The sequence below is a fragment of the Jaculus jaculus genome, chromosome 7 (genome assembly GCF_020740685.1).
Source record: "Jaculus jaculus isolate mJacJac1 chromosome 7, mJacJac1.mat.Y.cur, whole genome shotgun sequence".
NCBI lineage: Eukaryota > Metazoa > Chordata > Mammalia > Rodentia > Dipodidae > Jaculus > Jaculus jaculus.
Genome location: NC_059108.1, coordinates 4,472,057 through 4,495,081, shown reverse-complemented (window position 1 = coordinate 4,495,081; position 23,025 = coordinate 4,472,057). Strand labels below are relative to the sequence as shown.

The following is a 23,025-nucleotide window of genomic DNA, read 5'->3' as shown; positions in this document are numbered from 1 at the left end:
TTTTACCACCTAGCTCTGGTTGACATCCAAGAACTTTGGCAATAGCCTGTGTAATTCAGGGGCCTTATGATTTTTCCTGGCTAACAACTCATAGGGTTCCCTAATAGTGGAAGTTTCATTTAATAACCTATTGTTTCTAGGGGTAGAAATACCCTACCCATACAATGTATGTCCATTTTGACTTTTAAAATAATATTTGTAAATTAGCCTACAAGGAAGTAGGTTTCCATATGGCTTTTTCATAATCCTTACTATGGTAGTTTAAATGAACATCTTCTAATAGATTCAGGAGTTTTATTCCAGCTTGTTACTTGATGTCACTGTGGGTGCGTTCTAGGGTCCAGCCCTGAGGTGTGTTTGGGGCCGAGTCTGAATTCCAGCAAAAGGTATGCAGAATGCTTGAGCTCTGCCTGGGGTTCCTGGAGTGTGCTTGCTCAACATGCTGCTGGTGATCTTTCTCTCTGCATGGACCTGTGAAAAGGAGCCAACTACTTCTTCCATCATGAAACTTCCCTGGATCTGTCAGCTTCAATAAACCCTTCCTCATATATACTGTGTCTGGTTTGGAGGTTCATCCCAGCAGCATGAAGCTGACTATGACAGAATTGGTATCAAGAGTGGGGTGTTGCTGCATGATGAATCTGGCCATGTGGATTTTGGTCTTTTGGAACTTTTGTTTTGGAGGAGTGGGCATGGAGTTGTTATTTGCAACTGAAGACACCTTCCAGGATGGTAAGCCAAGTTTCATGGACTATTCTGGTAAGAGTTTGAGAATGCTAAGTACAGAGCGAAGTGTATTTGGAGGCTTTGCTTATGGACTTTCTAAGGAGAAGGAAAGACTGAAGAGGACTTTGTTGGAACTGGGCTACTGGCATAAGGGCTGGCTGCTTTCTGCTGCTCATGCCCAGAGAGTTTGATCAAGGTTCAATTTGTAATGGACTTTCGTGCTTGGCTAAAGATAGGGAACTGAGAAATTTAAGATTTAATGTTGGAAAAACCCCAGAAAGTTAAAGGTTATTGGCACTGAGACTGGTTGCGAAAGTTGTTATTGTTAAGAAGATATTGCCATCGTTAAGGATGACCCAACTACTTTACATTAAACAATGGAAAGGTTGCCTGAGGAAAGACTGAATGGTAGAAATGCAAGCTTTTGAAAGGAGTTGACTGAAAGGAAGGAATCTGCTCTTCAAGATCATGATTGATTTTGTCCCTGAATTAACAACATGGTTGTGTCCTGCATACCTGATACTGGTTTTGCAAGCATGAAGAGGGTGTGGAATGGGTTATGCAGTGCACATGGTTTCAGGAGCCGCTGTTGAGACGCAGCATGTAGGCAGGGCACAGTGACCTCAGTAGGTCAGTGACGCCTTTGGAAAATGGACTGTGGTTTGCAGTGGAGACTCAAAGATGTTTTGAGTATACCAGAACTGTGCAAGGGAGTGCTGTTGGCTTGGGATGGAAGTTTTCCCTGGCCATTAAGCCCAGCAGAAGGGGTGGAATTGGGAATTCTGGAGACCGTCAGTGACTGGTTATGATACCTGACTTGAACTGCAGATGTTTGATGTTTGCTTGATGGTTAGTGAGTTTGCATTGGTCTAGTTTCTCTTTGTTGTTATGCCTTATAACAGTTGGAAATGTTTTTACTCTGTGCCTTTATATTTTGAAAATATATAACTTATTTTGATTTTACAGGACTCATAGTTAAAAGATAGTGTTAAATCTCACATGAAAGTTGGGACTATAGAATAATCTCAAAGTTGGTATGGGGACTTTTGAAGTTGGACCAAGTACAATTTATAGGTGAGATAGTTATGAATCTATTGGGGGCCAGGGCCGAAATATGAAAGTTTAAATGGGTGTCCCCCAAGATTCAGGAGTTTTATTCCAGCTTGTAATTTGATGTTACTGTGGGTGGTCCAGCCCTAAGGTGTTTTTGGGGGTGGATCTGACTTCCAGGAAAAGATGTATAGAGTGCGTGAACTCTGCCTGGGATTCCTGGACTGTGCTTGCTTAGGGTGGTATTGCTCTCGGCGTGGACCTGTGAAAGGGGGCCAGCTTATTCTGCCATCATGGAACTTGAATAAACCCTTCCTCCTATAAACTGTGTCTGGTTTGGAGGTTCATCCCAGCAATGGGAAGCTGACCACAGCACTTACTTTTGGTCAATCCTCTGCACCCCTCATCCCTGCTTAAACCCACCCATCCCGTTTCTGTGCCCCTCCTCTTTCATATCACATGTGCTTCACAAGTCCTCTCCAATATTCCCCCTCCCTTATGGCCACTTACAGCTTCCTGGCCTCTATAAACACTCCAAATTCAATCACAGTTAGAAGCTAAGATCCACATATGTGAGAGATTATATGGTATCTGCCTTCCTTGGGTAGGTTATCTCACTTAGGACACTTTTCAGTTTGATTCAGTTTCCTGCAGATTTTATTTTGTTTTAATTATTTTTATTAACAATATCCATACAGGCAATATATCATGATCATAACCCCCTCCCAGCACTTGCCTTCTCGCCCCTCCTGAGCCCTCCATCCACTGAATCACTTATTTTTAATTCATCTCTCTTCTATTTTGATGTCATCATTTTCCTCTCCGATGATGAAGGTCTTGTGTAGGTAGTGTCAGCCACTGTGAGGTCATGGATGCTGTGGGCACTTCGTGTCTGGAGGACAGTGCTGTAAGCAGTCCTCCCCTTCTCCCTCCTTTGCTCTTGCGTTCTTTCTACCACATGCTCTACAGTGGCCCCTAAGCTTTGGAGGGTGTGAGAGATGCCTCAGTGCTCAGTACACCACTGCCATTTGTTCTCAGCACTGTGGTGATTTTTGAGTCTCCCAGTGGTTGTTAGAGAAGTTTCTCCAACAAAAGTGAGAATAGTATTAACATGGGTGTAAACATAAGCATCTAGAGGACACTTTGGGGGCATAATATATCCATTTAACCAGACAACAGTAGTAGACTTTAAAAAATGTTAATTTATTTGAGAGAGAGAGAGAGAGAGAATGGGAATATGAATGGGTGTGCCAGGGCATCTAGACATTAAAAATGAACTCCAGATGCATGTGCCACCTTGTGCATTTGGCTTTAAGTGGATACTTTAAGGGAATCGAACCTTGGTCCTTGGGCTTCACAGGCAAGCACCTTAACCACTAGGCCATCTCTCTAGCCCATCCGTAGGCTTTTGATTCGATTTTCAGTACCAAGCAGGAATTCCCTCCAATGGAGCAGACCTCAAGTGCAAACAGAGGGCAGTTGGTTTTCCCCATGACAGACATACTATAGCAGCAGTTGATATATTTGGCCTGGCTGTCCAACTGTAAATCTTGCACGGTCCACTACTGTTTAAGGTCATTGATGACTTTTCTCTCCCAACAGTCTGCATAGTGCTTTTCAGCATCCTGTCAGCTAGTCACCAGGGCAGGGCTGGGCAGCCATCTCAGTTACAGCTTGACTTCTTAGTGACCTTCCTGCAGATTTCATTTTATTTATTTATTTTTTTTGTTTTTTTGAGGTAAGGTCTTACTGTAGCTCAGGCTGACCTGGATTTCGCTGTGTCGTCTCAGGGTAGATGGTGATCCTTCTAAAAAGGCATGTACCACCATGCCCAGCTATAATTTCATTTTTATTTATTTATTTATTTATTTGAGAGTGACATAGAGAGAGAAAGAGAGAATGGGTGCTCCAGGGCTTCCAGCCACTACAAACGAACTCCAGATGAGTGCGCCCCTTGTGCATCTGGCTAATGTGGGTCCTGGGGAATCGAGCCTTGAACCTGGGTCTTTAGGCTTCACAGGCAAGCGCTTAACCGCTAAGCCATCTCTCCAGCCCTATAATTTCATTTTTAAGGGCTGGAAAGATGGCTCATTCATTAAAGGTGCTTGCTTGCAAAGCCTGATGGCTTGGGTTTTATTCTCCAGTAACCACATAAAAGCCAAATGTACAAAGTGGCGCATGTATCTGGAGTTGGTTTGCAGTGCCAAGAGGCCTGGCATGCCTGTTCTCTCTTTACCTCTGCTAGAGAATAAGTAACTAATTTCACTTTTCTTTACAGACGGTCAAGTGCCGTTGTGTATATATATGTTCCACATTTTCTTTTCTTTTCTTTTTTATTTTTTTTTTGAGTGACTTACTTTTAGATGGTCATGAGTTGGTTAGCATGTTACAGTTAGCGGGGGGGGGGGACTCCAATGCAAAACATTTTAATAAGTTGTCAAATATACAGTTATTAGTATTACCTAAATATTATTATAAAAACTAGTATATCACATTAGATCATCTAAAAAACAGAAACACAAATTACACATTGACAATAACCTTTGAAATCTAAGAATTGCCCCCCAGTCAATAGTACAAATCATAAATACTCTATAAAGAGAGAAAACTAGAGACATTATTTAGACACTGAAATCAAAGTAACCACACCAAATACGTTCACTGGTCAAGTATAAGGAAGTCAGCGCTGCTTTTTCAGTCACGAGTGACAACTTTGGGGCATTTCACCCGCTGCTGTCAATTGTCCAGTAGTATTAGGTCCCACAGTAAAGTATCTGTGTGCGCCTTTTCATCTGCTTGCGGGTGCACCCTACACCCCACTTTAGGCTATTTTACTTCATTATTCAACTATTGCTCTTGCAAGTGAATACCTGGCCAAAGTGTGTATGTCCCACATTTTCATGATCTGTTCATCTCCTGATGGATATCCAGGTGGATTTTACCTCCTAGTTGTTGTCAGTAAAGCAGCAGTGAATGTGAATGTTCACAGTATCTCTGTAGTCGCAGGCTTCTCACTGTGGTCTGCACATGCTTCCCTCAGTGGATCAGCACCACTGTTGGGTTGCCCATGTGGTGCATGATCGCCACCTGCTTATAGCCTCTATCAGCCCAAGGCTTTGCAACATGTTTAATGTCCTAATTATTGGAATTAAGCAGTCCTCCTTCATTCCAAATGGTGCTGTGTAAGCATGCAAAACCAGAAAGCCTTACCTGGAATCAGCGTAGGTGCTGGTTTGTTTTTTACGTAGAGCTCAAGGCTCGGGTCAGCATGCCGAGCTCAGTCTTGTGCAGAGTACCCTAGAAGCACTGCCTTTGTCTTGATGCGTTCTCTTAGAGTAAGCCCAGTTCTTCTGTGTTTGGTTTCTTCCCCTCATTCCTGGGACAAAATGCCATTCCAGAAGCAGTTTATGGAAGGAAAGGTTTAGTTTTGGCTTCCAGTTTTGGCGGGAAGTCCATCGTGGTGGGAGGGCGTGGGAGGAGCATGCAGCCAAAGTCGCATGGCCGTATTCATGGAGGAGGTCGAGAGTCGGGCAGGCGGGGCTGGCCTGTGAAACCGCAAGGCCCACGGGCAGCGCCATGCGGCCTCTCCCGGCCTCCCACTCAGCAGTGCCAGCTGGGGGTCAGGGCGCCCACTCGAGGGCAGGGGTCGCCGTGCGTTCGAGCCACCACGCTCAGCAGGCCTGCTCCCCTGATGAGTGTCACTGTTGCCATCTTTGTGTAGTGTCCAGTCCGCTTTCATGACTTTCCATTTTATTTCCCAGTAGTTTCAGTAGCCATCACAAAAAACGAAAGCTTGTTCCTCTGTACTGTTGGTTTTACTTGAAGCTCTTTTTTCTCTCTCAAGTAAGTAAGGCCAGGATCTGTCCAGCTTGGGAGATAGGTACCAAAAATGGAAGCTGTTAGATCAGACACTTTCACAGGGTCAGCTCGGTAGGGTGGGTCTTCGTATTTTGAATCGAAGACAGCTGAGCTGGAATGGGAGCGTGTGAGTGGGTGGTGCCCTGCACTTCCTGCTGCAAGCTGAGCATTGCCCAGTGAGCAGCCGAGCATACTCCCACACACTTGCCTTCCTTACGGGTTCATTTTTAGTCTTCCAAGGTATGGAAGAAGGGCTTATCTGCTGATTTTACTGGGATATGGGCCTGAATCCTACCAGCCTGAAAAAGTCAGAAAACAAACAGATACGTTTTTTAAAAGAATATTTATTTTCCAGACACCCAAATGGGCATTCATTTGCCATGGCAAGAGACTCTAATGTGCCCATACTCACACATGTGCAAATAAATAAAATACAGATGACAGCAGATGGTGGGAGTGTAAACTGGTGCATCCATTATCACGTGTATGCTTCTCAAAACACTAGAAATAGAATATTCATATGACCAGCAACCCCCCCCCCCCCGGGCATATTACCAAAGCACTCCCATTTTCCTGTGACAGAGATAGTGGCATATCCGTATTACTTCACTGTTCACAGCAGTCAGGGCATGGAGCCACCTAGATACCCATCAGTAGATACACGAGTAGCGAAAACATAATAGCTGTTCGAAGTGGAATTATATTCAGCTTTAAAGAACAATCAAAGTTTCTAGGAAAATGGATGGCTCTGGAAACTGTTGTATTAAGCGAGATGACCTTGATTCGGAAAAATACTGCATGTTCCCTCTCCCATGCAGGCCCTGGCTCTTAGCATGTGTAGGTAGGTGTGCGTGTGTAGTAAGCGGGTCTGGGCTGTGAAACTGGAACAGGGAAGAAGAGGGTCTGAGGAAGAGGGAGGGAGGCAGCAGAGCATGTGGCGTGAGGGAGAGAGGAGCGGGCGCACGGAAGACAGGAGGGTAGTGAGGAAGAGGGAGGGAGGCAGCAGAGCATTGTGGCATGAGGGAGAGAGGAGCGGGCGCACGGAAGACAGGAGGGTAGTGAGGAAGAGGAAGGAAAACTGAAAATGCCACAACAACACCTAACACTTCGTATCCTAACTAAAAACCACGTTGAGTGAGAGAGCGAGCGAGCACGAAGAATCTGACCAGTTAGGCCGAGTTGTGCTCATTAATTGTGCTAGCCATACACTTTTCTTTCTTTCTTTTTTTTTCCTGAGGTAGGGCCTCACTCTGGCCCAGGCTGACCTGGAATTCACTGTGTAGTCTCAGGTTGGCCTCAAACTCAACGGGAGTCCTCCTCCCTCTGCCTCCCGAGTGCTGGGATTAAAGGTGTGCGCCACCACGCCCTTACACTTTTAGTTATACCCAGTCAATTTCAGCATTCCTTGGTCTTTCATTATGATGGGTATTGCAGTCAGGTTCGCATTGCTGGCAGAAATCACCCAACCAAGAGAAGCTTTTAGGAAAAAAGGGTTTATTTTGGCTTACAGAGTCGAGAGGGGACGCTCCAGGATGGCAGGGAAAACAATGGCAGAGGGTGGACATCACCCCCAGGCCAGCATCTGGTGGACAATAGCAACAGGAGAGTGTGGCAAACACTGGCAAGGGGAAACTGAGTATAACACTCATAAGCCTGCCCCCAACAATACACTCCCTCCAGGAGGCGTTAATTCCCACATCTCCATCAGCCGGGAACCTAGCATTCGGAACACCGAAGTTTATGGGGAACACCTGAATCAAACCACTGCAATGGGTTAGAATTTTATGTGGGAAACTGTCAGGGCCAAATGTTCTAGAGAACAAGTTGAGAAAGGAACTAAGCTTGTCATGGGATGCTGAAGTGTGATGTTTCCTGATACTCCAGCTTCTCGACTGATTTTTGCCTTCTGAGACCGTGTATTGAGACTGAGACTTGAGACAGTGTCTCCATCATTTACCGTTTAGTGTCTCAACTTTTGTCCTTTTGAACACTGTTTGCAAATGTTTAACAGGCAACAGACCTGGCAAATATTTTTTGGATATATTGAGAATGAGGAATTTCAGCAACAGAAAAGATAACCCTAAAGGGAGAAAAATTTAAATATATATTTAAATACAAACTTTTCGTATCTTGAATATACACATGCTACAAAATTGTGCCTTTGAGATGGCTTTGTGGTGCAGCTAAGCTGTCAATGCTGCTGCCCCAGCCTTCCTAGTGCTGGGATTACAAATGTATGCCATGATGGTCATTAGGTCTAAAATGTTTTAATGATGCTATTGATTGATACACATAGTTTCTACCTGGGAAATACTCTTCAAAATCCAGAAAAGTCTACTGGAAAACAGTAATTTTACCACCTACCTAAGAGTTACATGTGTGATTCAAAGTAAATTGACTCTAGATGTGAAAAAGAGATAGTTGAGATTTATGCTCAAGAGTATTATCAGCAACATTCTCAACACATTTTTAAAATATATTTTATTTTTTATTAAAGAGAGAGAGAGAACAAGTGAGTGAATGGGCCTGTCAGGACCATTAAGCCACTGCAAATGAACTCTAGATGCATGTGCTACCTTGTGCATCTGGCTTGTATGGGATCTGGAGAATCAAACCTTAGTCCTTAAGGTCTTGCAGACAAGCAGTTTAACTGCTAAGCCATCTCTCCAGCCCCTCAAACCATTTTTTAATGCTTAAAAAAATCAACACTAAAAAAAAAAAAAAAAAAATCAACACTTGGCATTCAAGTTATATTATTAACTCACAAAAGTAAGTTAGAGAAAAGTATGTGTGATACACTACCATTTTTATATTGCTACCATAAGGGAATTGTGAATGTATATATGTATTCTTTGATAATAATTATTTAAAAAATATATTTATTTATTAGAGAGGGATGGAAGGAGGCAAAGAGAGTGAGAGAGAGTGAATATGGTGTACCAGGGCCTCCATCCACTGCAGATGAACTCCAGACACATGTGCCACTTTGTGCATGGATACTGGGGAATCAAAACTGGGCCATCAGGCTTTGTAAGCAAGCACCTTTAGCCACTGAGCCATCTCTCTAGCCCTTCAATACATTATTGTAGAAACTGTCTATATGAAAAAAGTTAAAGGAAGTTATAAACTAAAAGCTTGTTCAGAATGGTTTCCTGTATAGAGAAGGAAAGAGTGCTGTGGAGGAAAAAAAAAGGGATGAAAATTATACTTCCTGAATGAAACTTGTTTTGTAGATTTGACTTTGGAATTGTCAATGCAAAAAACACAATTCCTTACCTCAGAGAATAAGAAGTTTATTCCAGAGCCAAATATGAGTGACTATAGGCTGGGAACAAAAATTTAGGTTACCCCAAATTCCACATTCCAATGTAATAACAGTTTTCAGACATTTTAATAATAACTGAACAAAAATGTTATAAATCAAAACACTTAAAAAATATATTGGTGTAAAATTTAGGTAGGCGGGTTATAGGCCTCAGATATTATCTGATGACATTCTTTGTTTTGGGGTTAGTCGAAGCTAGAGGTCCATTTGTACATTACAGAAGGATTTACCAGTAGTTACAAGGATGTTAGGTGATGCACAGAAGTTGGCCATTTAAGGGGCTAATGTAGCCCAAAGTAATTTGTATTTGGACCTGTCACAATCCACCTTGTCAGTTTCCAGAGCCCCGTCAGTCAGCAGCCTTGGAGTATGTCATTGGAGGTACAGCTTCTTTCTGGGAGCTACGGTGAGCAAATCATATAATATTTTACATAAATTATTAAATGTTATTCAATAGGGCTTTAAAAATACTTATTCGAGAGAGGCAGATACAGAGAGAGAATGGGTGTACCATGGTCTCTAGCCACTGCAAACAAACTCCAGACACATGCACTACCTTGTGCATCTGGTTTACGTGGGTCCTGGGGAATTGAACCCTCGCCCTTAGGCTTTGCAGGTTAAGTGTTGTAACTACTAAATCATTTCTCCTGCCCCTATAAAGCTTTTTTAAAAATTGTAATCATTAAAAGTAAAAGGAAGGGGCAGGAGATGATGGCTTAGCAGTTAAGGCACTTACCTGCAAAGCCAAAGGACCCTGGTTCAATTCCCCATGTAAGCCACATGCAGAAGGGGGCACACACATCTGGAGTTCGTTTGTGGTGGCTAAAGGCCCTGGCACACCCATTCTCTCTCTCAAACAAATGAATAAATTATACATATGTATGTATGTATGCATGTATGCACACACACACGAAGAATACGGTGCAGGTGAGGTCCTGTGTGATCAATATTCTTAAAAATAAAAAAATAAAAACAAAAGAGCTGAGGTGACGGCTCAGTGAGAAAGCATGCTTGCTGTCCAGCATGAGGACCTGAGTCCAGTTCCCAGCATCCTAAAAAGCGGGATGTGACTGCACACATCTTTAGTCCTCGCCCTGAACGGACTTGCTTGTCACTGTGTAACTGAAGGTGATGCGAGCTCCAGGTTCATTGTGAGACCCTGTCTCAGGGACATGATCAGAAGAGTGACAGAGTACGCCTGACCCCCGTCCTCCTCCGGCCTCTGCGCAGGGAGCGAGCGCATCTGCTCACATGTGTACCTGCACTAGATGCATAGCCCAAGTAAGGAAAGAAAGACGAGCCCTGGGAAACAAGGAGAGGGAGCCTGGGGTTACAGTTTCATCCTGATCTGACACCTGCTTGACGGTCACGTGCAAGCTTTGTTTTTCTGATTTAAGAACATAAAGCAACACATGTAAAGATTTTTATTTGTAAAATTATCTTTATTAAGGAATCAAAATGATTTTTTTGGAAAAACCATCTGATTGTCTAGATATATACATAAAAATACACAACAAAAGATGCTATTGTCTCATTTCCCCATCGTCTTCAACACCTCTGATATAAAGGACATTGTTACACCTGATTAAAACTTCACCCAGGGGCTGAAGAGGTGGCTTAGCGGTTAAGTGCTTGCCTGTGAAGCCTAAGGATCCTGGTTCAAGGCTCAATTTCCCAGGACCCACGTTAGCCAGATGCACAAGGGGGTGCACAGGTCTGGAGTTCGTTTGCAGTGGCTGGAAGCCCTGGTGCGCCTTCTCTCTCTCGCTCTTTGACTCTCTCTCTCTCTCTCTCTCTCTCTCTCTCTCTCTCTCTCTCTCTGTCACTCTCAAATAAATAAATAAAAATAAACAAAACTTCACCCAGATGTCCAGGCAATCTATCTATGTGTTTGCAGGCCCCATCTATGTGTTCTGCTTTTGCAAGCTGCATGTTCAGGTAACCATCTACAGTTGCCAGGTAGCCCTTGGACTCCATTCCCCACTTGTTTCACCATCACTGGTTTCCCTGTTAGTCCATTGAGGACAAGTTTGGGATTGAGGGGTAAACTCTTCGCAAAAGTGGACAAACGCTGCAGACTGCCAGCGCCGCAGCTGCTCCTTCGTGGCTGCAGCCACTCCCACAAGGCCCGAACCTCTCGCAGAGCGACAAGAGCCAAAATGATGTTACAGTCCCCTTATATGGGATCCTAGGAAACATTCAAGACACCTTGTGGATAACCAGCCATATAAAATTATGTTTTCCCTATATATACATGTGTTAGGCATAGTTAGAGAGACAGTTGTGATGGTATATTGTAGTAGATGTTTGTGCTATGCCCCAGGGCCATTTTAAGTAGAACAAAAATGATTTGAACTCAGCCACCTCAGTATGTTACTAGAGTTGCTAGTGTGCTGACAGTTCTAACAAGCTAGGCTTAGCCAACCTGTTCTTAACAGGTCAATTAAAGAGACAAGTAATACAGAAAAATCAGAGAAAGGCCACATTGGGAAGAGGAATTAGAGGTGTCCAGTGAACCCCCGCCCCTGCACAGAAAGCCATCTTTGGGGTACTGTCATGAGGTCTGAGTTTAAATCAATGGCAAGAGGTCTGCATGAGCAAGCAGTCCTGGTCACACGGTGGTCCTGCCTATCATTGAGCCATCATTATCTGGGCTCCATCTTTCCTGAAAGGTGGTCTGACAAGTTGTCAGACTGTATGAAATCTCCTTCTGGGAGACAAGTCTTCTAGGCTTGGAAAGTCTTCAGCTTTCAGGCCAAGCATAGTACTCCTGGTAGAATTATAATTTATTGGGGTCTCTTGTCTCAGTAGTCTGGCACGAAATGAAGGGGCACGAGTGTCTCTGTAGAATGTCTTCACTCCTGCCAAGTTAGTTATAAGTACCAGGATAGCTGGTGTGATGCCCAAGGCAAAGTGGCTTCCTTGGCAGGTAGTGTGCATATGGAAATATGATGGACATTCTGGGCTTGATGGTGTGAGATTTACTGTCCATACTCAGAATAGAACACAACTAAAACTTATGACTTGTTTAGGTCTGGAACGTTCCATCAGTAATTTCCGATCATAACTAACTGTAGGCCACTGGAACTGGATAAGGGGAGCTACTGTAGTAAGAAAGCCAGTGGGACAGAACCTGAGTGATGGATGTTCTTGAAGTTCCTTCTTGAGCGTCGTGTTCGGTGTGGACAGGTGCCGCCCCGCGCACCGCTCTCGCCATGGGGCAGGGCTTGTGCAGCCGACTGGACCAGCAGGCCCTGTCTCTCTCCGTTTTGCAGGTGTGCGTGGTGTACTGCCAGGAGCTGAAGTGCTGGTGCAGGGCCGTGATCAAGGCCATCGTCTCTTCTGCAGACCACTACCTGGCAGAGTGCTTCCTCGTGGATTTTGCCAAGTATATTCCAGTAAAATCAAAAAAGTACAGAAACACAAATTCAATTTGCCTTATGCCCCTCAAGGAGACAAATGTGATTTAAAGGAGAGGTCAATTTTTAAAGTAAGAGGATAGAAACCATTGCCTCTATTTTGAGGAAAGACAAAACTGGAACTTGTTAGCTGCATGAAGAGAAGACGTGGAAGTTCCAGTTCTGTCCTCGCTGAGCGGAAGCAGAGATGGCAGCTCCCCGCGGGTTCCAGCCCTTCTCTGTCTTCCCTCCTGCAAGGCGGAGAGACCGTTCTTTCTGCATCTCCCGGTGCCTGTAGGTTCTGTCCCCTCACTTTGTTCGTGGACAGAGCAGGTCCTGTCTGGGGAGCTGTGGCTTCTAGGATGCAGAGAGAAGTGCTTTTTGTCTTGTAGGAAGGGAAGTTACTGGCCACCCTCAGAGTGCACAGAACAGAGTATGTATTCAAATATGCATTCTTTTTTCACAGTTCTTCAAATTTAATTATTAAATTTATTTGCAAGCAGAGAAAGAAAGAGAGAGAGAGAGAGCGCACGTGCACACATGCCAGAGCCTCCAGGCACTGCAAACAAACGTCAGACACATGCGCTGCTTTGTGCATGTGGCTGTATGTGGGTACTGGGGATTCGAACCCAGGTCCTTTGGCTTTGCCTGCAGGTGCCTTAACCACCGAGCCATCTGTCCCTCGGTTGCACTTTTTTTGTTGTTTTGTTTCTGGGTTTTGGTTTTTTGAGGTAGGGTTTCACTCTAGCCCAGGCTGACCTGAATGCACTTTGAATTCTCAGGGTGGCCTCAAACTCATGGCAGTTCTCCTACCTCTGCCTCCTGAGTGCTGGGATTAAAGGCGCGCACCACCACGCCCAGCTCAGATACACATTCTTTTATTTTTAAAAATTTTTGTTTTTATTTTTATTTATTTGAGAGTGACAGATAAAGAAAGAGGTAGAGAGCAAGAGAGAGAATGGGTGCACCAGAACTTCCAGCCACTGCAGACGATCTCCAGGTGCATGTGCCCCCTTGTGCATCTGGCTAATGTGGGTTCTAGGGAATTGAGCCTCCAACTAAGGTTCTTAGGCTTCATAGGCAAGCGCTTACCTGCTAAGCCATCTCTCTAGCCCTCAGATACACATTCTTGATTGTTCTATACAACAAAAGAGTGATGTGCCCATCTCCTGAGGGGGGAATCAGTAACCAAATGGCCAGTGAACACGCTCACTGATTTGGGGACCACGTGTTTCAGTTTATTAGAAAACCCTAGCACCAAGTCACTTGCAGTTTTCTTCCCAGAGTAAGATACTAGTGAAGTAATTATGAGGCCCCTTACTCCTTGCACTGAAGGAGGCAGACCAGAGAACCATCAGCTGCAGTAAGAGGCACGTCTCCGGCAGGACTCAAGCAGTATTGGGGATTTGCAGATGCTTAAGACCTACCTTTACAACTAAAGTTTTAAAAATGACCTTTTAGCTCTTGGGAAGCTTTTCTTTGTGTTAAGTTTGAGGTTTGTTTGGAACAGCAGAGTCGCATAATAAACTACAGCTGAAGAAGGTACTTCATATGTGCAGCCACTGACGTCTCACCCATCGCAGACGCAGACGCATGCCGTCAAGACTTGTCTGTACAGGGCACGGGGAGGGGGTGGAGGGGAGGGAGCAGGGCAGGGAGAGAACCAGTTTATGTTGAAATGATAAGTTAATATGGCCTGTTTTGTGCCTGAAAAAGGAGCCAAAAATGGTTGAACTTCCTTTTTATCAAATCTTATTTAAAATTTGAAGTATGGGCAGGGGAGATGGCTCAGCATGTAACAGTCCTTGCTGCATATGTGTATGGATCCACGTCCCATCCCAGACACCCACAGAAGCTGGGCATTTCCACCCATGCTTGTGACAAACCCCAGGACTGATGGGAGCAGAGACAGGAGAATTGCTGAGTTCACTGGTCAGCCAGTCTCACTGTGAAACAGCAGGTCCAGCTTCAGTGAGAAACTCTATCTCAAGGAAGTCGATTGGAAGATTGATAGAAGAAGACCCTCAATATTCCCTCTGGCCTCCCACATGTGTGCACATGCTACATGCACGCACACACACACACACAAAATTAAGTAAAGCTAAAGTTGTTACTCAGTTGGTAAGCGTGCTTGTCTAACATGTACACAGCTTTGGGCTCAATGCCCAGTACTCTACGTAGTGGGCTTGGCAGTGAATGCCTGTGACCCCAGCATGAGCGAGGTGGAGTTAAGAGAGCCGGAAAGTCACGAGCATGTGAGGTCAGTCTGATTTAAAGGGTTCTGAGACCCTGTATCAAAAAGAGGTAAAATTTAAAAAAAAAAAAATCTTAAGTAGACTTTTCTTCACATATTCAGTTAATATTACCCAGTATTTCTCAAGATGGGGGTCTCACTAGACATTTTCCATAAATTTCTGCCCCTGTGCCATGCCATGTTGCTATCACAGATTGACTGTCTTGCTGTATGGAGATCTGAACTTGATTCAGCTCCCTGGCCAAAGGCCTCTAAGCATTGCTCATAACAGTATTAGAAATAGATGCACAGGAACACACAGGTACCTACACACACACAAATGGGTACACACATGCGCACCACACATGTATGCAGCAAAAGTTAAACAGAATTTTATGTTTTTGTTCTAAGTATATTAAGTATGAAAGTATGCTTTAAGTGAATTTTTATGTATAATTTTTGTTTATAATACAGCTGTTTCTGTCTCGTTTTCAAGCATTCGAGTGGCAGTAGAATCTTTTATGCAGCTTCCTTATAGAGCAAAGAAATTTCGACTTTATTGCACGAAACCTGTGACATTACATGTTGACTTCTGTGAAGACAATGCTGAAATTGTGTAAGTATAGCTTCTTAACCAGATGAATACTGAGAGAAGCCTGGCATCTGCTGTACACTTTGCATTTGAAATCACTTTGCCTGTGGCAGTGCCAAGCAGCGTCACAGGTCTGTGTTCTGCAAGAGGTGTGTCTGGGCTGGACCTGCCCCCCTGACGCTGTAGTAGAGATCTTGGGACAGCTCCCTCCTGACGTGCTGGGAGGAGGTCTGGGCTGGCTTTGCTCATTTTTTAAGTTGTAAATAGTAATGAAGTAACTGTAAAGAAAAGAATCTTGGCCCATTTAAGAAATGTGTTATCTGAATGCAGTGCCTCACACCTATAGGCCCAGCCACCCAGGAGAGGCTGAGGCAGGGAAGTGACTTGGGTTCAGGAGTTGGAGGCCAGCTTGGGCAACACGGGGAGACAAAATTCCCACCCCACGCTCCTCTTCGATGCCACGTCCTCCCTCCTAGCAAGGCTGGTGGCTTGCTAAGTGTTTGAGCTTGCGTGCTCTCGTCAGCGCTTTCATACACATCTTACGTCTTACCCGTTTACATCTTTTCTGTCATCATCTTTTGTAACAACATATTTCGTATGGCTACACCATGAGTTGGTGCCCCATTTCCACTGGGGATGCTTCAGTGGGGTTGGTGGTATTCCTCTTGGGGTTGTGGGTTATATGTTGTGGTAGCACTAGTTCGTTATTTTTGGGGAGAGGGAATGCCTCTCGGCATGATGTCTCAACCTGGGGCTTTTGTAATTTTTCCGCCAAATTCCCTGAGCCGTGGTGGGTGAGTTTGAAGTCTGCTTCACTGATGAGCTCCTAGGAGCCTCTGGATCTCTGCTTTGGTCGGTGTCGAGTGTCCTCAGGTCCTGTCTCCTACACCCTGGTTATCAGGAGCATTGCTCATCTTTAGTCCTCCACGTCCTCTGTCCTGTCTCCTGGCCCTGGCAGCTGTGCTCAAGATGACTGTCTCGTGCTAGGCGCTCTGCTACCTTTTCCTATTCTGATGGGTCTGCGGTCTCCTTGGTAAAACGCAAATTCTCTAGCCAATAGTGAGAATGGATCAGGGGGGTAAGCATGGACACTTAGAAGACTTTTTGATGGCAAAGAACAGTGACAGTGGATGCTTCCTCTAGGGTCTCTGACCTTCCATGCCATAGGCTCCTGACTTGGTTTTCAGGCATGAATTCCCTTCCACTAAGGAGGTTTCATATTCACTCAGAGAGCAGCTGGTTACCCCCATGACATGTGTGTCACTCTTGTACTGGTGGGGACATGTTTCCTGTCTAGTTGATTCTGTAGCTTGCAGGATCCACTCTTGTTCATGCTGTTGGTGACATTTATTCCCGAGTAGCTCCCACAGCGCTGTCCTTGTGAAACCAGTTTCTGTCCCAGCATGCGCTCTCAACATTCTGTGCTGCTGTCTTCAGAAGTAGAGGCAGGCTCTTACCCTTTAGATCTGGTGGGTAACCAAATGCTTTAGCAATGGCTTACATTTTTTGGGGGACCTCATGGGCCTCTCTGACTAACAACTCACTGTGGGGCTAACCCCAATTCTGGCACTGGGCTTTACCACCAAGAGCCTGTGGTTTTAGGGTACACCTTTCTCCAACCCTGCATGTGCCTCTGCCTACATTGTGTGTTCCTACTCTGTCTCATCTCTCTCCCCTCTCACAAGAGAATCACATCTTTCAATCAGCTGCGACCCCCGGAGGTCTCTATGGTTCTGACTCAAGCCATCATTAGTTTTATGTATTTCCCTCCTCCCATGCCCTGTCCACCCCCGACCTTTTGACCTTTTGTCCCTCCACTGGCCAGTCTGCTCTCCCCTTTTCTGAACCCTTCCTGTTTCCCCTTCCCCTAGGCCTCATTCTGTCCTAACCAGTACTCCTGATGCTTACTGCAACTTGAAAGCAAATCACAGTGCTCCGTGGTAAGGTCCAGACATGAGAGAGAACATGGGACATGTGGCTTTCTGAGCCTGGCTAATTTCACTTAGTATAATTTTTTGCAGGTCCAGTTTCTGGCAAATTTCATTTTTCCTTACTACTGAGTAGAATTCCATTGTGTTATCCATGCCACATCTTCATTGTCCATTCATGAAAATATAGAATGCTTCATGAATTTGCATGTCATCATAGCCCCATAGGTTTGGCTGGCTTCTCAGTACTCTTCGGTGGCACTGTCCTCAGATCCAGTCAAAGAGCAGTGGGTACCTCCATAGTAGCGACAACACTATTTCACCACTAGGTACATCTTGCCTGGCTGCTTGATGGTGTAGCAAGCAGGGTGGATCCACAGCTGGGTAAGACTGTCATTGACCCTCCAGCCAGGTCTGCACAGCATTTTCCACACTGACAGCTCACCCTCAGGGAGGAGGCGTCTTCAGTCCAGCTTGATTATTCGTCGTCCTGCGGCGACACGTGTGGCATTTTCAGCAATACGGTCTTAATGTCTAGCTTTGGTGGGCAGCCACGAGCCTTGCCAAGAGCCTGGATTACTTTGAGGACCTCAGGGGGCTGCCTGACCAACAACCTGCTAGGAAGTACCGTACTCCCATTACTGGAGTCTTCCTCTAATAACCTGTGGCCTCAGGGAGGAGCATTGCCCACCTCTGCGGTGAGTTTTGACCCAAACTCTTTAAAAATTTTTAAATTAACTAACAGAAGTGGGTTACCCTATGACTTTTTCTACAGCATGTTTAATTTTGGTTAACCTTTGAAACCCCTTCTTTCTCTTCCTCCCAACCTCCGTCCTCCCTTCCCCTGACCTCATTTCAGCCTTTCTACCCGCAGTGCGTCACTCACCTGCTTAGTATGTCTCCTGTCCTCTCCCCCTAGCTCCCCCACACCCCACAGGACTCCTTTCAAGCTTCCTGGCCTCTGCTATCTCCTACTTAAGCGTGCATACTGGGGACAGTGGTGGTGTGGCGTGTGGTGTAGACTGGGAAAGAGCCATCTCAGTCGGGCCTCTGTGACTTGGGTCTTCCCCGCAGCAGCACGGAGGCGCACTGGTCGTCGGACCGAGCTGGGCTGGAGCAGGCCTCCTGTTACCGGCTCTGTATGTTGGAAACTTAATGTTAGGAGTAGCCGGCATCTTGTTTACAAAAAGGCATGGTTGTTAGTCACGATTTTTATGTAGTGAAGGCTCCTCTGTTTTCTGTTTCAGGCCTGCTGCGAAGTGGGACAGCGCTGCCGTGACGTACTTTCAGAGCGCTCTGAAGGGTAAGCCGGGAGCGGAGGCTGCAGCCTGCTTCGAACTGACCCTCACAGCGCCCTGTGTTTCTGTCACCAAGGGGCTGAGACGCGCCTGCCGTGTCGTTTGTTCCTCCCTATATGGCCCGCTTAAATTAGCTTGAGCCTTTTCCATACCACATGGGAAATTACACGCCACATGGGAAGTTGATTGTGCCCCGGTAATCATGTGGGTAGATTTGAATGTCAGTAATTGTTGCTAGAAATCACAAAGTGGCTGTGTTAAGGAACCTTTGCTCAGTAATAATCTTGGCCTCTTAGTTTGCTTAAGTGCTAAAGGGATGCAAAGTGTTTTTGTATTTTTATAACCTAACAATTGATAAGAAGCCCAGATTCTTTTAGTGAGCAAGGGATAGTAAGTGGATATTTTCTGTGTGGTAATCATCATTTCTAACTTAAACTGCATAAAATGTTAGTGACTAATATATTTTCTCTCTTGTAACATCTGTCCTAACATCTGCCAGTCAGTATTTCTGTGGCTGTGCCCGCCCCTTAGGGATGTTATAAGAGTGCCCGGGTGTGAGAGGCCTGGGTGCTGCCCAGGACCCGTCTGGGACGTGACTGCTTCCGACAGAGTTCACGCTCAGCTCATGTGTGCACTGCTTGTGCCGTTTAGCAGCTACTCAGGTGGAAGCCACGCTGTGCGCCGTTGAAGAGGATACTTTCGAAGTTTACCTTTATGCAACAATAAGAAACGAAAAAGTAAGTGAAAGTCTTCAGTTGTTTTTTTGTTTTGTTTTTAGATAAGCATCTCATGTAGTTCAGGCTGGCCTTGAACTTACTGTGTAGCTGAGAATGACTTTGAACTCCTAATTGTCCGCTTCCCAAATGCTTGCATTATAGGCATGTGCCATCACACTTAACAAGATTTGTATAAAAAACTGCATTTATTATTACTTTAATTTTACTTTAATAAAGTCATTTTAGTTATTTAAGGTCTGGCATAGATTGAGTCAGAACTTTTATTTCATTAATTCATTTGTTCTTACCATTTTTATTTTTTTGGTGTTTGGAATCAAACTCAGGGTGCTTGTGAGGGGTGTGTGTGTGTGTGTGTGTGTATGCATACGCACACATACATACATATATATAAACACACAAGATAGACAAGTGCCCTGCCATTAAGCTAAATTGCTAACCCTCTTCTCTTGATTATTTAAAACAGTGATCTCAGCATTTTATTTAGACAGCGTTTTTATATGGTGACAAGAAAGAATTCCTCTGATGATGAGGATATGTTTTTTGTGTGTTATGTGTGGTATTTTCATGTGTTTGTGCTGATGTGGTACCCCATGTGCTTGCCTGTGGCGGTTGCTTGGTTTTCCTTGCAGCGGAGTCCCTTGCTGGCTCTGGAGCTGGCCCTCGGGGAGCCCAGCAGTCCTCCCTTCCCCCCAAAGCTGGTTCTTTCCTGTCTCAGCCCCCGCTTTTGCTTCCCTGTTGCATATATGCCATTGCCTTCTCTGCTTTTTACCTCCCTTACAGTCTCTTTCTCTCCATCATAACACCCTTCCTAGTTTCATGGCCTACAAACATACTTGTATAAACATACCTACATATCATTTAAAGTCTACATTCTGCACAGGAGCAAAGACGATGTGGTATTTGTCTTTTCATTCATTTTCTTTTTCTATTTTAGTTTTTCAGGGTAGGGTTTCACTCTAGCCCAGGCTGACCTGCAATTAGGCTCAGGGTGGCCTTGAACTCATGGCGAACCTCCTACATCTGCCTTCCAAGTGCTGGGATTAAAGGCATGTGCTACCACACCCAGCATGTCTTTCCATGCATTTTTGATGTTTTTGTGTTTGTGTGGTATGTTTATTGTGTGTTCACACAGTAACGTGTGGCATGGCACTCTTGTGGTGGTCAGAGTCGACTCCCGAGGGCTGCTCTTCTCTGCCACCTTCTCAAGGCTGGGTCTCCGTCGCCCTCGGTCACGGCTGTGCTGCCGCCCCGCAGTCCTCCCGACGCCCACCTCGCCCTAGGCGTGAGAGGGCCTCACAGGCCACACGTCTGCTTTTCCTGGGGCCTGGGAAGGCAAACCTAGGCGCTCAAGCTTGTGCAACAAGCACTTACCCACTGAGCGGTCTCTCCAGCTCCTGAAATTTGGTCTTTTTTTTTAGGCTGGCTTATTTCATTTAACAGTGACTTCTAGTTCTATTCATTTTCCTATGAATGTGATGATTTCTTTTTTTCTTCATGGCTGCATACAATTCCAGTGTGTGTGTGTTTATATATATGTATGTACGCATATACACACACACACACGACATATCTCACATGCATTACCTATTCATCTGTTGATGGACAGCTAGGCTGGTTCCATTTACTAGCTGTTGTAAATAGAGTAGCAGTACATGTTGGTGGCTATAATCTCAGGAGACTGAGGTGGGGTACTGCTGTGAGGTTGAGGCTAGCCTGGGATCTCAGAGAGTTCATTGTCAACATAGGCTAGTTAGAGTGAGACCTGTCACCCTGGTCAAAGCTCTGTGGCTTACTTCTGGGTCCTCCACTCTGTTGACTTGGTTTACCGGTGTAGTTTTGTGCCACTCCTGGGCCACTTTGTTACTCTGGCTCTGTAATGTGCTTTGAGATTGGGTGCTTTGATTTCTCCGGCATTGCTCTTCCCGCTAGGGACTGATTGCTTTAGCTGTTTGAAGCCTTTGTGTTTCTGTTTATTTTTATTTATTTATTTGAGAGCAACAGGGGGGGGGTAGGGGGGGAGAATGGGCGCGCCAGGGCCTCCAGCCACTGCAAACGAACTCCAGATGCGTGCACCCCCTTGTGCATCTGGCTAATGTGGGTCCTGGGGAACCAAGCCTCGATCCGGGGTTCTTAGGCTTCACAGGCAAGCGCTTAACCGCTAAGCCATCTCTCTAGCCCACCTTTGTGTTTCTGTATGAACCTTGGGACTAGTTTTTCTAGTTCTGAGAAGAATGACAGAATTTTAATGAGGAGTGTGCTAAATCTGCATACTGCTTTTGGTAACATGGCCATTTTCACTATACTTTCCCTGTGCTCATGAGCGTGAGTCTCTCCATCTTCTTGTAATGTCTTCAGTTTCTTTCTTTTTTGGGGGGGGGGTATAGGGTGTCATTCTAGCCCAGGCTGACCTGGGAGTCACTGTGGAGTCTCAGGGTGGCCTCGAACTCATGGCAATCCTCCTACCTCTGCCTCCCGAGTGCTGGGATTAAAGGCGTGCGCCACCACACCTGGCTTTCTTTAAGTTTTTATTGTCGAGATCTTTTACTTCTTAGGTTAGGTTTATTCTGAGCATTTTATTTTATTTCTATTCACAAGTGTTGTGAATGGGATTTCCCCCGATCTCTTTCTCGGTGAGTTCATTATTGATATCTAGAAAAGCTACTCATCTTCATCTGTTGATTTTGACTGTTGCTGCTTTACTGTTTATCACGTCTTAAGCTCTTCTGGTGGGGGTGCTCAGGGCTGTCTAATAGGGGCAGTCTGACCACTTCCTTTCCTTTGTGTCTGTCTCTTAGTGCTGTAGCTAAGACTTCAAACACTCCATTGAATAACAGTGAATAAAATAGTCCTTTCATTTTTTACATGTGTGCATTTATGCATGTTTGTATGTGTATGGGAATATATATGTGCATGTGGAGACCAGAGATCAAAAATTGGGTGCTTTCCTGTAAAGTTTTTCCTTGTTTTTCTATTTTATTTTATTTTTTTGAGGTAGGGTCTCACTCTAGCCCAGGCTGACCTGGAATTCACTATGGAGTCTCAGGGTGGCCTCAAACTCACAACAATCCTCCTACTTCTGCCTTCCAAGTACACCACCACGCCTGGCTAAGTTTTACCTTGTTTTTTGAGACAAGGTCTCTCGCTGAACCTAGAGCTCATCAACTCATCTAAAGTAGCTAGCCAGCAAGACAAGGGATCCTGTCTCTTCCTCCTCAGCATTGGAATTTCAAGAGTGTGCGGTCATGCCTGACTTCATGTGGGTTTGGAGATCTGAACTCTGGTCCTCCTGTTTGCATGGCAGGCACCTTCCCCAGCCCAGGTTTTGATAAGAGCTAGTTTATCAGTCTTCCACTTTGTGCTTGGTGGTGATGTTGCCTGGCTAGGTTGTATTGCTGTCCCTTCTTCCAAGATGTGTCTTATATTTGCTGGTGGTATAGCTGCCTTCCATGTGCCCTGTATTGCACGAAGATCCTGCCTGTTCTCAGATGAGAAGCATTTAGTTCTCTATTAACACTGAAGGAGTTAAGAGGTGTGCTTCTATCAGATTACATTCTAGAGAAAATGATTCTTCTAAAGACAAATTTTAGGTAAAGTATGGAATATTATCATTATAGTCACTTGGGTATACTCATCTTACTGTTGATTAAATGTTTAAAATTTTATAGGTTTGTCTTAATGATGAGCTGGTTGCAAAGAACTTCGCTTACTATGTGTCACCCACAAAGAGTGAAAACCTCAGTTCTTTGGAAAAACCAAGGTTCAGTATAAAGTCACCATCCTTCTCTAATCAGCCCAACCCAGCATTTACTCTATGGCCTATGCTCTTTCAAGGAATACAAAGTGAGTGAGTCCTCAACAAAATGTATTTCCTTTAAATTGT

The 23,025-nt window shown here is 45.0% G+C and overlaps 1 protein-coding gene and 1 pseudogene across 2 annotated transcripts in view; one reads left to right on the top strand and one right to left on the bottom strand.

The window, feature by feature from the left end:
• Tdrd12 (tudor domain containing 12) overlaps positions 1 to 23,025 on the top strand; it is an 85,688-nt gene that overhangs the window by 7,303 nt on the left and 55,360 nt on the right. The window contains exons 3-7 of one of the 2 annotated variants that reach the window (XM_045154883.1): positions 12,235 to 12,371; positions 15,087 to 15,206; positions 18,358 to 18,413; positions 19,060 to 19,145; positions 22,811 to 22,985. In XM_045154883.1, the coding sequence (XP_045010818.1) occupies positions 12,235 to 12,371; positions 15,087 to 15,206; positions 18,358 to 18,413; positions 19,060 to 19,145; positions 22,811 to 22,985 (574 nt within the window). Of the gene's footprint in view, positions 1 to 12,234; positions 12,372 to 15,086; positions 15,207 to 18,357; positions 18,414 to 19,059; positions 19,146 to 22,810; positions 22,986 to 23,025 lie in introns of those variants that run through there. The other variant, XM_045154884.1, reaches the window with a different exon arrangement.
• Positions 10,483 to 12,176, bottom strand: LOC105944100 (annotated as a pseudogene).